Here is a 12,734-nt window from a genome sequence, read left to right on the forward strand (position 1 = left end):
GGTAAATGCTTGAAATCTAAGGATAAAGCAGTGGTTTTGAACTCATGAGGTACAAACATGCAATCTGTAATAAGAACTATATAAAGGTGGGGGGTAGAGGGGTATACACATTCTGGAAACTTTCCTCACTCCCCTTTTTGTCTTTAGTTCAGATACTTTAAGACACTAGTAACTGAGTCAGTCTTCAGGAGCAGTGTATTCAGTTGACAAGAAATGCCTAAAGTGCGATATCTAAACAGAGCCCTCCAGCACGCACTCAGATTACCCAACACCGCTAACCCTTGGAGTGCTCACACGGAGGAGGGAATTAACCCTCGACCTCTCACATATATCAAAAGGCTATCTGGAGAGGAGGGACAAGACTTTATTGGAAGATATTTTATTACAAGTTTTTAGGATTTTGGAATCAAAAGTATATGAAAAGAAAATGAACACATACATTATATGAAAACATTCAGACTATGTTAAAAGTAAAACTAAAACAGCACAAATGCCAAATGTGTATTATAAAAATTTTATTTCAAATAAATATATATACAATATGTTCATCTTCAGTAGGATTCACTATCACTAAAAACATTGACACACATATCTCTAAGTGTGTAAAAACGACACACTGTTGGCTTCCGCAATGTGAATAACCTATACACATTTAAGAAAGCATAAAAAATTCACTTTCTAATCTTATACAAATATTTTATTCTATTTCTAAAAGCCTACCATACCACAGTCCATAGGGCACAAATACTGGCCAACAAGTTCTAAGTCTTATGTTAGACATAAAGTGGTTTTTTTTAAAACCCATAGTATGGCTAGAAGGATAATTTTATGTTGCTTAGTTTTTCTCAGGCATCTAACTTGGGGTAAAAAATAGTCCAGCAGAATTACGGAAATCCTATTTTTACTTTTCTAAGATGAAAAATAAAACACCCCATTTGAAGATAAAACACCCCACCTGAAGACATTACATTTATAAGCTGCAATGGCTTCTAATACAAATGCATATGGAGCGGTTTTGAAGAATAAATGGGATATCCCAAGGGAGGATCAGCCGCTTGCACGGTAAGGTTTCGTAGGAGCAGCGGTTGCGCTTGTATGCTGTAACGCTCCTCGTCATCATTCGTGGCATACAGCAATTCCCACGAAAGATTGGCCCACTGTCCTCTAACCGCTTCAGCGTTTAACTTCCCCACCTGGATGAGTAATTCCTGAAGAGTGAGCACTCTCCCAGTGTAAACGCCCTTCAACGTATAAAAAAGATATGGAGAGAGAAAAGGAAGAGATTATATTCATGCCTTCACATTTTACTTATAGATTTAGGGGAAGATCCCACTGCAGATAGATAAATTTTTCCCCAAGAGCAAAAAAAAAAAACCAGAAAGTGGTGTATTAAAATGTACACATATGAGCTGCTTGTGTTCAGAATCAGAAATCACTGGTATTTCCTGAACACCCTCGGTATGAGAGGACGAATTCTCTGGCAGTCATTTCACTTTGTGACCAGAACACCAAATATAAGCTACTTTCCTTTCCTTTCCTTCTCTGCTCCCTCACCCCATCCAGCCTCGGTGACGCCTAAGTCATACATACTAGTCATTGGACAATAATGCAGTTGGCTCTTTTCCTTTCTTTTATTTGGCATGTGCAGGCTCCGGGAATCAAATCTAGGTCTCAGGCACTTCAGGCGAGAAAGCTCTTTTTTTAAAGCTACCTTTACTGAGATAGAATTCAAATACCATAAAATTTACCCATTTAAAGTGTACAATTGATAGTTTCTTTACAGAGTGACCATCAATGACAGTCAATCTTAGAACATTTTCATCACCTTAAAAAGAAAAGCTGTACACTTGAGCTATTATCCTATCTTCCCCATGTCACCTCACTGTAAGCAACCACTAATCTATTTTCTGTTTTTATGGATTTGCCTATTATAGACATCTCATATAAACAAAATCATAAAATATTTGGTCTTTTATGACTAACTAGCTTCTTTCACTTACATAATGTTTGCAAGGCTCATCCATTCTGTAGCTGGTATCAGTATTTCATTGCTTTTCATGGCCAAACAATTACCATTGTGTGGCTACATCACATTTATTTGTCAGCTGGTGGGCATCTGGATTGTTTCCACCTTTTGGTTATTATGAATAATTCTTTTTCATTTGTTTACAAGTTTTATAAGGACATATGTCTTCATTTCTCTTGGATATAAACTTAGGAGCGGAACTGCTGGGTCATATGGTAACACATTGAGAAACTGCCAGTCTGTTTGCCAAAGTGTCTGCACCATTTTATATTCCCACGGGCAATGTATGAGGGTTCTGATTGTTCCATATCCTCACCAACACGTTATTACATGACATTTAATTACAACCTCCTTAGTGAGCATGAAATGGTATCTCATGGTTTTGATTTGTATTTCTCTGATGAATGGGCATGTTTACATGTGCTTATATACCATTTATATATCATCATTAGAGAAATATCTGTTCAGATCCTTTGTCTATTTTTAAATGTTTTTCTCAGTTATTTAGTTTTAAGAGCTTTTTATATATTCTGGATATAAGCCCCTTGACAGAAATATGATTTGCATATATTTGATAGTTTCTTATCAAGTTTTAAATTTTTATAAAGTTCAATTTATTTATTATTTCTTTTTTTGCTCATGCTTTTGGTGGCATATCTAAGAACTACCAAATCTGAGATCATGAAGATTTGGCCCTACATTTTCTTCTATGAATGTTATAGTTTTAGCTCCTCCATTTGGGTCTCTGACTCACTGTCTATTAACTTTTGTATATGGGGTACAGTAAGGGTCTGTAGTGTGTTAGTTTGTATTCCCTAAAAAATTTATCTCTAAGTCCTAAGCTTCAGTACCTGTAATGTGACCTTATTTGGAAATAGGGTCTTTACAGATTTAATTAAGTTAAGGATCGTGAGATAAGATCATCTTGACTTTAGGGTGGGCCCCAAATGACTGGTGTCCTTACAAGACAATGGAGAGAGAAATCTGACACAGAGAGAGACACAGGAAAGAAGGTCTTGTGAAGACAGAATCAGAGAGTAATTATACTGTCCCAAGCCAAGGAATGCCAAGAGCTACCAGATGCTGGAAGAGGCAAAGAAGGATTCTTCCCTGAGACTTCAGAGAGGGTATACCACTGCTGGTCCCTTGATTTTGGAATTCTGGCCTCCAGAGCTGATAAAGAATAAATTTCTATTGTTTTAAGCTACCCAGTTTGTGGTAATTGTTATGGCAGATCTGCAAAATTAATACAGGGTCTATTCATCCTTTTGCCAATAATTGCCCAGTCTCCCAGAGCAATGTGCTGCAAAGACTATACTTTCCATATTGAAGTCTTGGCAACTTTCCTGAAAATCAACTGACCATAGACACATGATTTACTTCTGGACTCTCAATTCTACTTCACTGATCTATATGCTTATCTTTACGTCTCAATCACTCTTGCTTTGTACTAAGTTTTGAAATTTGGAAGTTTAAGTCCTACAACTTTGTTCTTTTTAAGACTGTTCTGGCTATTCCGGACTCCTTATAATTTCATCTGAATTTTAAAATCAGCCTTTCAATTTCTTCAAAGAACTGGGATTCTGAAAGGGATTGCTTTGAATCTGTAGATCAATTTGGGAAGTACTGCCATCTTAAAAATATGTTTGCCAATCCATTAACATTGGATAAATTTCTATTTATTTAGAATTTTAATTTCTTTCAACAATGTTTTATAGTTTTTAGAGTTTAAGGTTGACACATTGTAAAATTTATTCCTAAGTATTTTTTTCTTTTTGATACTACTGTAATTGGGATTTTCTTAATTTGGATTGTTTATTGTTATTATGTAGAAACACAACTGATTTTTATATGTTGATCTTGTACCCTGCAAACATGCTTAATTCATTTATTAATAATAATGGCTTAGTGGATTCTTTAGGATTGTCTACCTATAAGATAATACCATCAGCAAATATAGTTTTTCTTCTTTCTTTCCAATCTGGATGCCTTTTATTTTATTTTCTTACCTAATTTCCCTGACTAGAACCTCCAGAATGATGTTTAATAGAAGTGGAGAGAGTGAACATCCTAATCTTGCTCCTACTCTTAGGAGGAAATCACCCACTCTTTCAGTAAGTCAGCCAGCTGAAGACTTTCCACGGGTGCTTATGATGAAGCTGAGGAAGCGCCCTTCTATCCTAGCTTGTTGAGCGTGTGAAAGGAACTCTACACTGACCTTCAGACCCTGGCTTACAAAACGGCTCCCGGAAAAGGAGGTACATAGGGTGGACACCCTATGTTAAAACAATCAGATTTCAGGAATGCACAGTTTGGAGAAAGAGACTTGCAGGAAATAGGACAAGAAAGAAGAGACCTATGCTCCAACCTATTCTTTTCAGACAAATTTCCTTAAAACTTGCGGTTAAATAAGCTGCTAGAACAGAGCTCATCTGACAACCACCATTTCCCTTTTTCGTGGATTATAAATTTCCAATGACCCCTAACACTTTTACTTGATGTTGCCCAACTTGCAAATTATTATACAGTTAATAAAGCTCTCTTCTTTCTATTTGCAATAACATTTCTTTTGGCAATTTTGGCACCAGAAGTGGGATCTGAAGATATTCTCCTTCAGCCTCCAAAGTCTTTACTGGAAATGGGTTCTAGTACCACTGAGCCCTTCGGACTCACTGTCTCCTCCAGTCTCTTCAAAGGCCAAAGATAAGTTTTCTCAGATCTGAGCTCTGTATCCTTACATTGCAGTTCTGTTTGCTGTCCTGGTCACGGGTGCCAATGATTCAAATACAGGTTCTGAATTCCCTTTGGGGGCTCTAGGCCATTACATATTCAAACATAGTAGTCGTCCATGTTTGTTTTTGAACAAATGGAAAGAAAATTGTTTGGGATAGTCAGTCTAATCAACGGTCAATTTAGGGATCCTTTCATTAGATAAACTTGTATTTTTATAACTACAATTGGAAAATTGGTGGTTGCAAAATAAGATGAGCACAACGGAGTGTTTTTTTTCAATTGGTATTTAGAGGGGTCAAAAGGGGTTCAAGATTCTAAAAGCTGCATCCCTAAAAGATACTGTCTCTAAATGATCTCAAGCTGATCAGGAACTAAAATCCCAAATTCCCTTGAGTCTATACCTTCTGCTCTACCACCTCTATACCCTCCGCTCTACCACCTCTATACCCTCCTTTGCCAGCTTGCCCCATTGAGTCCACCACCTCTTCCTCTTCCTTACTATCTGAACTTCCTTTCCACTCTGAGCTCCATCTTCAAATGCTCTCAAGGTAAACCCTGCAGAAAACACCAACTCTGATAGCAGAGGCCTGACCAGTTTACCTTCACCCCTTGGTCTAAGGTGGCACTCTAGGCCATAGCTAAAGAATTCCCTAAGCCAAAGGAATACCCTCACAAATGTACTGAAGGATTATGCATCTGAATATAGGTCTTTCAACCTGCCTACCTAATCTTAGGTTAGGTTGTTTGGAGAAGCCCCAAATTAGATTAGAACGGCAAATTGGAAGGACCCAGAAGATATGACCATTTAAGTAGCTCCCCTCACTCAACATTAAGCTAAAATCATAACCCCAACAATGTTAGATGCTGTTCCTAAGGCCTTTCCCAGAAAAATTGATTGGGCAAGGTCTAAGGATGCAAGCAGCATAAAGGTGAATGCATCTTTTATCTTCAAGACTAGCAAGCACGTTTGCTGAACACTCCAGACTATCCCACGATGAACCCAGAGCCAGAATTGCTTTTCTTTTTTTTTTTTTTGACATGGGCAGGCACCGGGAATTGAACCCAGGTCTCCAGAATGGCAGGTGAGAACTTTGCCTGCTGAGCCACCATGGCCTGCCCAGAATTGCTTTTAATGCTGTTTGTCAATGGACTTAAAGGCTAGCTTAGTAAAAAGTCACAGACTTAACTGGGAAACAGTTTCCATTATCAAGCTGGCAAATTTAACTGAATGGTTAGCTTGTACTGTAGAAATTGAAAAGGCCACTAAACAAGCCAACTACTTGCTTTATAATTACAACAACTGTGGCCCCTCCTAAATCATCCCATAACCCAAGACCACCTAGTATCTGTCATGGCAAGAAACTGGGGCACTGGAAAATTAATTTAATTTTTTTAAATTAAAAAGCAAACATCATAACCATGCTGCCAATCCACATCTTTTTATCATGTAATACTCATTGACTATACTATAAGGGCACTTTTGGGTTGCTCTCAGCCCTCACATTTAACCAGCAAGAAGAAACAAAGCTCACAATTAATGGAGAAACTTGTACTTTCTTAATCAACACCAGTGCTATTCTCTCTGTCATTAATCCCTCGCTAATGAAGTACAGTACAAATTTACATATTATGGGGGTCTCTAATCAAGTCTGAACCACTTCCAAATGGGTCCCAATCTCTGTTACCCTAGGATCATTCACAGAAATAAATTCTTTACTACTTTGTGATACTGTCCCAATTAACCTAATAGGAATGATATCTTCTGCACAAGTGGAAATGTGATCTTAAATTTAATGAAAAGGGAGAAATAACTTTATTTCTACCTCACCCAGAATCCCCTTTAGACCAAGAATTTCTGTGTCACCTGCATACACTAAGTCTAGAAACAGATCAATAGATACTAATCTCCTGCCCTCCATCCCTGAAGAGTTATGGTTCTAATCTCCTAGGATATAGGAAAAATTAAAAGCACAGAACAAATTTTCATTCAAACAGACCCCTCCATACCCCTTCCCAAACTTTCGCAATACCCCCTCAAACCAGAAGCCAGCCATAAGTGGTTTAACCCCTATTATTCAAGACTTCATCCAGAGGGGCTTAACAATCCCATGTACTAGCCCCTGTAATACTCTCACTCTTCCTGTAAGAAAACCCAGCGGTAAAGGATGGGGATTTGCCCAAGATCTAAGAGCAATAAATAAAACTGTCATTCCTTGCTTCTCTGTTAGGCCCAAATCCTCATTTACTCCTATTCCAGGTTCTTCCTGGGACTAGTCATGTCATGTAGTTGACCTCTGCAGTGCATTCCTTAGCAGACCAGTCTACCCTGTCAGCATGGAAAAAATTATAGTACACCTGGACTGTTATGCCTCAGGGATTCATGGACTCCCTCAATTACTTTTCTCAAACTCTTAAAAATGACTTATAATCATTCCCTCAAGCTCCACTGTCATGCAATGTATCTATAATCTTCCTGTGTGTTCCCAGAACGAACAAACATGCCAGCTTGACTCCCAACATTTACTACAACACCTAGCCTAGAGTCAGTCGTACAGCCTCTACAAACTCCAATTTGTGCAGCAAGATGTCAAATATCTAGTGTACACTCTTTAGAACCAGGGAACTATCAGGTTCCCCCAAGATCTCTTCTATATAAGACTTTCCCAAGCCCCAGACAAAAATGCAACTAAGAGGATTCTTAGGACTGCTGAAATTGGATAACAAACTTCTCCCTTCTAGCTCAACCTCTCTATGAACTCCTTCAGCATACCGTACCAGATCCTTTGATCTGGAATCAAAACCAGATTGATGCCTTCTGTAATCTGAAGGAGGCCCTATGAGACACCTCTGCCCTTGGTCTACCTATGATTACCCTTCCAGCTGCGTCCATGAAAGGAAGCAAAATGCCTTAGGAATATTAACTCAAGGGCATGGAGAAGTCAAGAGGTCCACTGGATACTGCAGTATACAGTCAGATACTGTAACCTGAGTATACCTGTCTTGTCTCTGATCAGTGGCTACAGCAGCCAAACTAGTTAAAGTTACTGCAGATACAGTTATACATAACCAACTTATCTTTTTGTTCCTCATGCTATGGAATCTTTGCTTAATTCTGCTTTAACTCAACATTTCTCTGCTGCACAACTGACATATTTTTGAACTTATGCTTCTCTCTCCCTCTCATATATATGTGCCTTTATAATATGCCTCCTCTAATTCTGCCATTCTTATGAAGGAGCATCTGATCATGACTGAGTAATTCTTACCAAAACCCACGTTTCCCCTAGGCCAGACCTCAAGGAAATCCCACTAGAAAACCCAGATCTAATCATCTCTACTGATGGGTCATATTTAAAAACTGAAGCCTCAGAAGGTAGAGTCAAGCTGGATATGCATTAACAGAGCTGCTTGAGAGCGGTTTCCTTCCTACAGAAACTTCTGCCCCAAAGGCAGAATTAACAGACCTTACTCAAGCTTGCCAAATATCTATGGTTAAGAGCAAACATAATATTTAAATTAATAGTAGATATGTCTTTGGTGTAGTATATGATTTTGGTATGCTTTGGAATCAAACCTTTCCTGGAGTTGCCATTAGGAATGAAAAGTACGTAACTAAACTATTTTAGAAGTTCTTCTGCTCCCCATGGCTAATTACATTTATCAAAGTTAAAGTTCACACTCAGGAAACCCTCAATTCAGAAAAAAGCAAGAGAAATGACTTGGCTGATCAGACTGCTAAGGCAGCAGCCTGAATTCTCTCAAAAACAAACTGAGTGCTGTGCGTGGGATGATCAAGCCCCCACCCCCACCTAATCTTCCATTCTACCCACCCCTGCAAACCCAATGACTTAATAAAATATGAAGAAGTGGCAACTCCCAAAGAGAAGAGCCTAAACAAACCAAAACATCTGGATAAGGCCTAGGAGCCACCCGGTATTATCTGATGCCTTAAAATCATCAATATTCTGTGTACTTCCTTCACTCACACACCTTTGAACAGCCAAAATGATAGAAATAACGGAAAAATTCTGGAGGAGACACTTTTATAATATAACTCAACAGGCAGGGAAGCCATTAAAGTTTCCCACGGGACATTTTCCTTTCCTCTCTGGGCCTGTGCTAATTTGGCACATGGACTTTATCCAGCTTCTCCCTTCTCATGGATACAGATACGTACTAATGATGATCTCTGCATTCTGTCACTGGGTAGAAACCTTCCCTTGTAGACAAGTTACTATCTGTTTTGTGGCTAAGAAACTACTTGAAAACACCATTTCCATCTTGGGGCGCTCCCACGGAACTTCACACTGATAGAGGCACTCATTTTAAAGGAGAAATAATAAAAGAAATTCAAGAAATATGCAGAGCCTTCCCTGTATATCAAAGATTTCATTGCCCATACCACCCCAATCGATAGGCCTGTTAGAAAGGACCAACATGATAACCAAACAGTTAGACAAGCTTAGTGACTTGCTTCAATCACACTTGCCTGAAGACTTCCACTAGTCCTGCTCAGTCTACACTCAGCCCCCTGCGAGAAGCATAAACTCACACCCTTTGAAGTTGTTATTGGAAGACCTTTACTATTCACCTCATATTTTACTTATAGACCCTAATATTGCCCAACAAGACTGACTTAAATTTTGTGAGGTGCTAATGAGTTACTCTTAAGCTTATGTTTCACAGGTCAAAGAAGTCTTTGAAGGAGGAGAACACTGCCTGACACCAACTGACTACAAAAATCTGCAGCCTGGAAAAGTCTGTGTACTGGAAAAGATATCAATTAAAAAACTTTTTGGAAACTTGCTAGAAAGGGCCTTATGAGGTTCTCCTTACCAACTAACGGGTAGCTGAACCTGCTGGTGTAGGGCCTTGGAAACACCTATCTCAAAAGAGCACCATCTAACCACTGGAAAAGTACGGCCACTGGTAATCACAACTCATCCTTAAAAGAATTTCAGGTCACCCAAAAGTAGACAGCAATTGAATTCGATAGCTTTTCCCAAGACCTACAGATGAAAAAATGTGCATTCTTTCCTTTTCTTTCTCTTTTCCTTACCCTCCTGGTCCTGTTATTCACCATTATTTTTTCCCAGCTATACAACGGGTTGCCAACCTAGACAATCTGTCAAAATGCAGGATCTGTGCTAATTTAGATTCCACAGAAGGGTACCAGTTATTGGCCATATCTACAGACATTCAGACCCTGATAGATATAAACGAAATATTTCTCAAAGACCAATATACCTTTTGATATGTAAAAAAAAAAAATGGCTGTCTCATCATATTTATCTTACTCTTGAAGAAAAAGAAGCCCCAATAGCATAAAATGCCCAGACTGAAATAAATTTCTATGTATAAACAAGGAAAATGGCACTGGACTTTATCTAGGTATTATCCCAGCCAACCTCTGCAATCTTGGTATTACCAAGATGAAGGCAAATGGTATCCTCTCTAGAAATGACAATGATAATCAGAACAGAACTCTGATGATGATGTACCTGACACTTATGATTTTGAGCTAGAAGAAACAGCCTTTTCTTCCACTGGAAACTTTCCAGGGCATTGGAATGCTAGTTTTGTTCTTGTCATAAATCCATCAATCACACTAACTATCTAGACCAATGCTCGGGCCTCACTTGGATACAAATCCCTAAAAGTAACTCACTCTTACAATCACTCCCACAACCTATTATATCAACCACACCACAATGTTCATTGTCCATACTCCACTAGACTCAATAATTTTACAGACTGTGCCTGTAAAGATGCAAACTCTTCCATATCTGGGGATTAAGAGAGGCACAAACAAAGCTGCTGGGTTATGGGTAGTACTTTAACTCTCAGTCTGGCCAGCAAAGGCTATTTCTTCATATGTGGAAAGAAAGCCTATATAGCCTTACCACGTAGGACTTGCACAGTAACAGCCTTGTTCCCTGCTCTAGAAAAGAGGAACCAATTAGGAGCAAAAATGTAGCCAACCTGACATGTTTTATTAACAAAATGGCACTTCACATTTCCCTGAGTCTCTCTTCATTTTCATTTTTTCCCTCTGTTCTTCAGATTGCATAATCTCTATTAATCTATTTTTGAGTTAATATTTTCTGCCAGTTCAAATCTACTGTTGAGCACCTCTAGGAATTTTTTATTTAAGATGTGACACTGTCATCTAGTGAATTTTTCATTTAAGATGTGACTCTGTCATCATACCTTCCGTTATTTCTTTAATCATGGCTTCGTTTAATTCTCTGAACATATTCATGGTGGCTATTTTGAAGTCTTTGTTCGTTTAATTACTCTGACAGGCAGTTTCTGGTCTCTGCTTTCATTATGGTGTATGGTTCAGACTCTGTTTCTTTGTATGCTTTATAATTTTTTGTTGGAAACTGGACATTTTAGGTAACATATTGTAGCAACTCTGTGTACTGTGGCCCACCCCCAACCCTACCTATAATCTGTTACTATTGTTCGCTTTTCATTTGTTATTTACTAGTGAAGTCTACCCACTCACCCCTTCCCACGGCAGGAAGCCTTTCATGTGGCTCTTCATGGGGTGCAGCCTTTGGTATACCACCTGTCACCCTGGGGTGCAGCCTTTGGTGCACCACCTGTCACCCTGGGGTGCAGCCTTTGGTGCATCACCTGTCACCCTGGGGTGCAGCCTTTGGTGCACCACCTGTCACCCTGGGGTGCAGCCTTTGGTGCATCACCTGTCACCCTGGGGTGCAGCCTTTGGTGTATCACCTGTCACCCTGGGGTGGCAGTGGTTTTGACAGGGTGGTTTGGATTGTCTCTTTCCCTGACTACACCCAGATGTTAAGCTCTACTAATTTCTGGCTGGTTGCTCCATTGTTTCCAGTACTGGCCTGGGGTACAAACTGCTCCACAGACTGATCCAGTTATATTTGGCTTATTTGAAGGTAGAGTTTTTGAAGTCAGTATTTTGAGATTTGTTTCAATACCAGGAGGGCTCATTTTAGCTGTTTCTTTCCCTGATTCTCTGTTAAATTAGTCAGTTTATATTTGTAATGAATCTACCAAATAGCACTAATTGCTTTTCACCACAACCACCATTATTCTCAGAACCCCTTAGGCTTGAACTTCTCCATACTTTTACCAATGAAGTATATTCCTTTGGAAAGAGATCTGAAGCTCTTTGTTTTATGGCCTGTTTCTCCCACTGGTAAAATCTCTGAGCAAGGGCTCTTGAACAAGGGCTCTGGAGTGAGGGGTGGGGACAATAGGAAACTTCTGGAGTGATATACCTACCGTAGGAGACAGGTGCTCAGTGTGTGTAGGTGGGTGAGGTGGGGGCAGTAACTCAGGTCTTCTTGGCTGGCGTCTTCTGGAATGCAGCCTATGCTTTAGGAGCCCTGATAAGCGCAGGTGAAGCCCAAGTATCCTTAGTGGTACCACACTCAAAGTATAACCTCTGCCCCACGGGCAGGCCTGGCAAGAAGGGAGTCCCTGTATTAGGAACCCAACCTCAGCAACAGGCAGCTGGGAGCAGGATGAAAAATGCTTACATCTTACCCCTCCTGGGAAAACAGCTCCTGGAAGCAGGGAGGAAGAAACCCTGTGTTCTTGCCTATACTTCTCTGAATGGACTTTTTGTATCACTGAGCTAGGAGAGGTTAAGGGAGGGAATAGGTCTTGGTTCAAGTACCACAGTATCTTACTGGGTTTGAGTACATTTTCTTGAATAAATGTTTTTTCACTTGCTGTATGGCCTTAGGTCTATTTGCAGAGGCTTTAAATGGTTGTTTTAAAAACAATTTTCACTGGTTTCACTGGGAGCACATTTGTGGAACTCCACACACTGTCATGCCAGAAGTGGAAGCACTATAACTCTTCTAATAATAAATCTTTCATATTTGTGTACCAGATGACATTTTAAACTCAATCAGAATAAGCATTAAATCCTAGACAAATCATCACCTTTTTGAAGCTTCTTTGAATTTTTACAGGTCAAGTT

The 12,734-nt window shown here is 39.4% G+C and overlaps 1 protein-coding gene across 2 annotated transcripts in view; it reads right to left on the minus strand.

Annotated features, from left to right (window-relative positions):
• Positions 1 to 498: 498 nt before the first annotated feature.
• Positions 499 to 12,734, minus strand: part of PCNX4 (pecanex 4) — a 60,342-nt gene continuing 48,106 nt past the window's right edge. Inside the window, exon 11 of one of the 2 annotated variants that reach the window (XM_077122473.1) lies at positions 499 to 1,241. In XM_077122473.1, the coding sequence (XP_076978588.1) occupies positions 990 to 1,241 (252 nt within the window). In that variant the 3' untranslated portion in view covers positions 499 to 989. Of the gene's footprint in view, positions 1,242 to 8,606; positions 12,209 to 12,734 lie in introns of those variants that run through there. The other variant, XM_077122472.1, reaches the window with a different exon arrangement.

Source organism: Tamandua tetradactyla, chromosome 12 (assembly GCF_023851605.1).
Source record: "Tamandua tetradactyla isolate mTamTet1 chromosome 12, mTamTet1.pri, whole genome shotgun sequence".
NCBI lineage: Eukaryota > Metazoa > Chordata > Mammalia > Pilosa > Myrmecophagidae > Tamandua > Tamandua tetradactyla.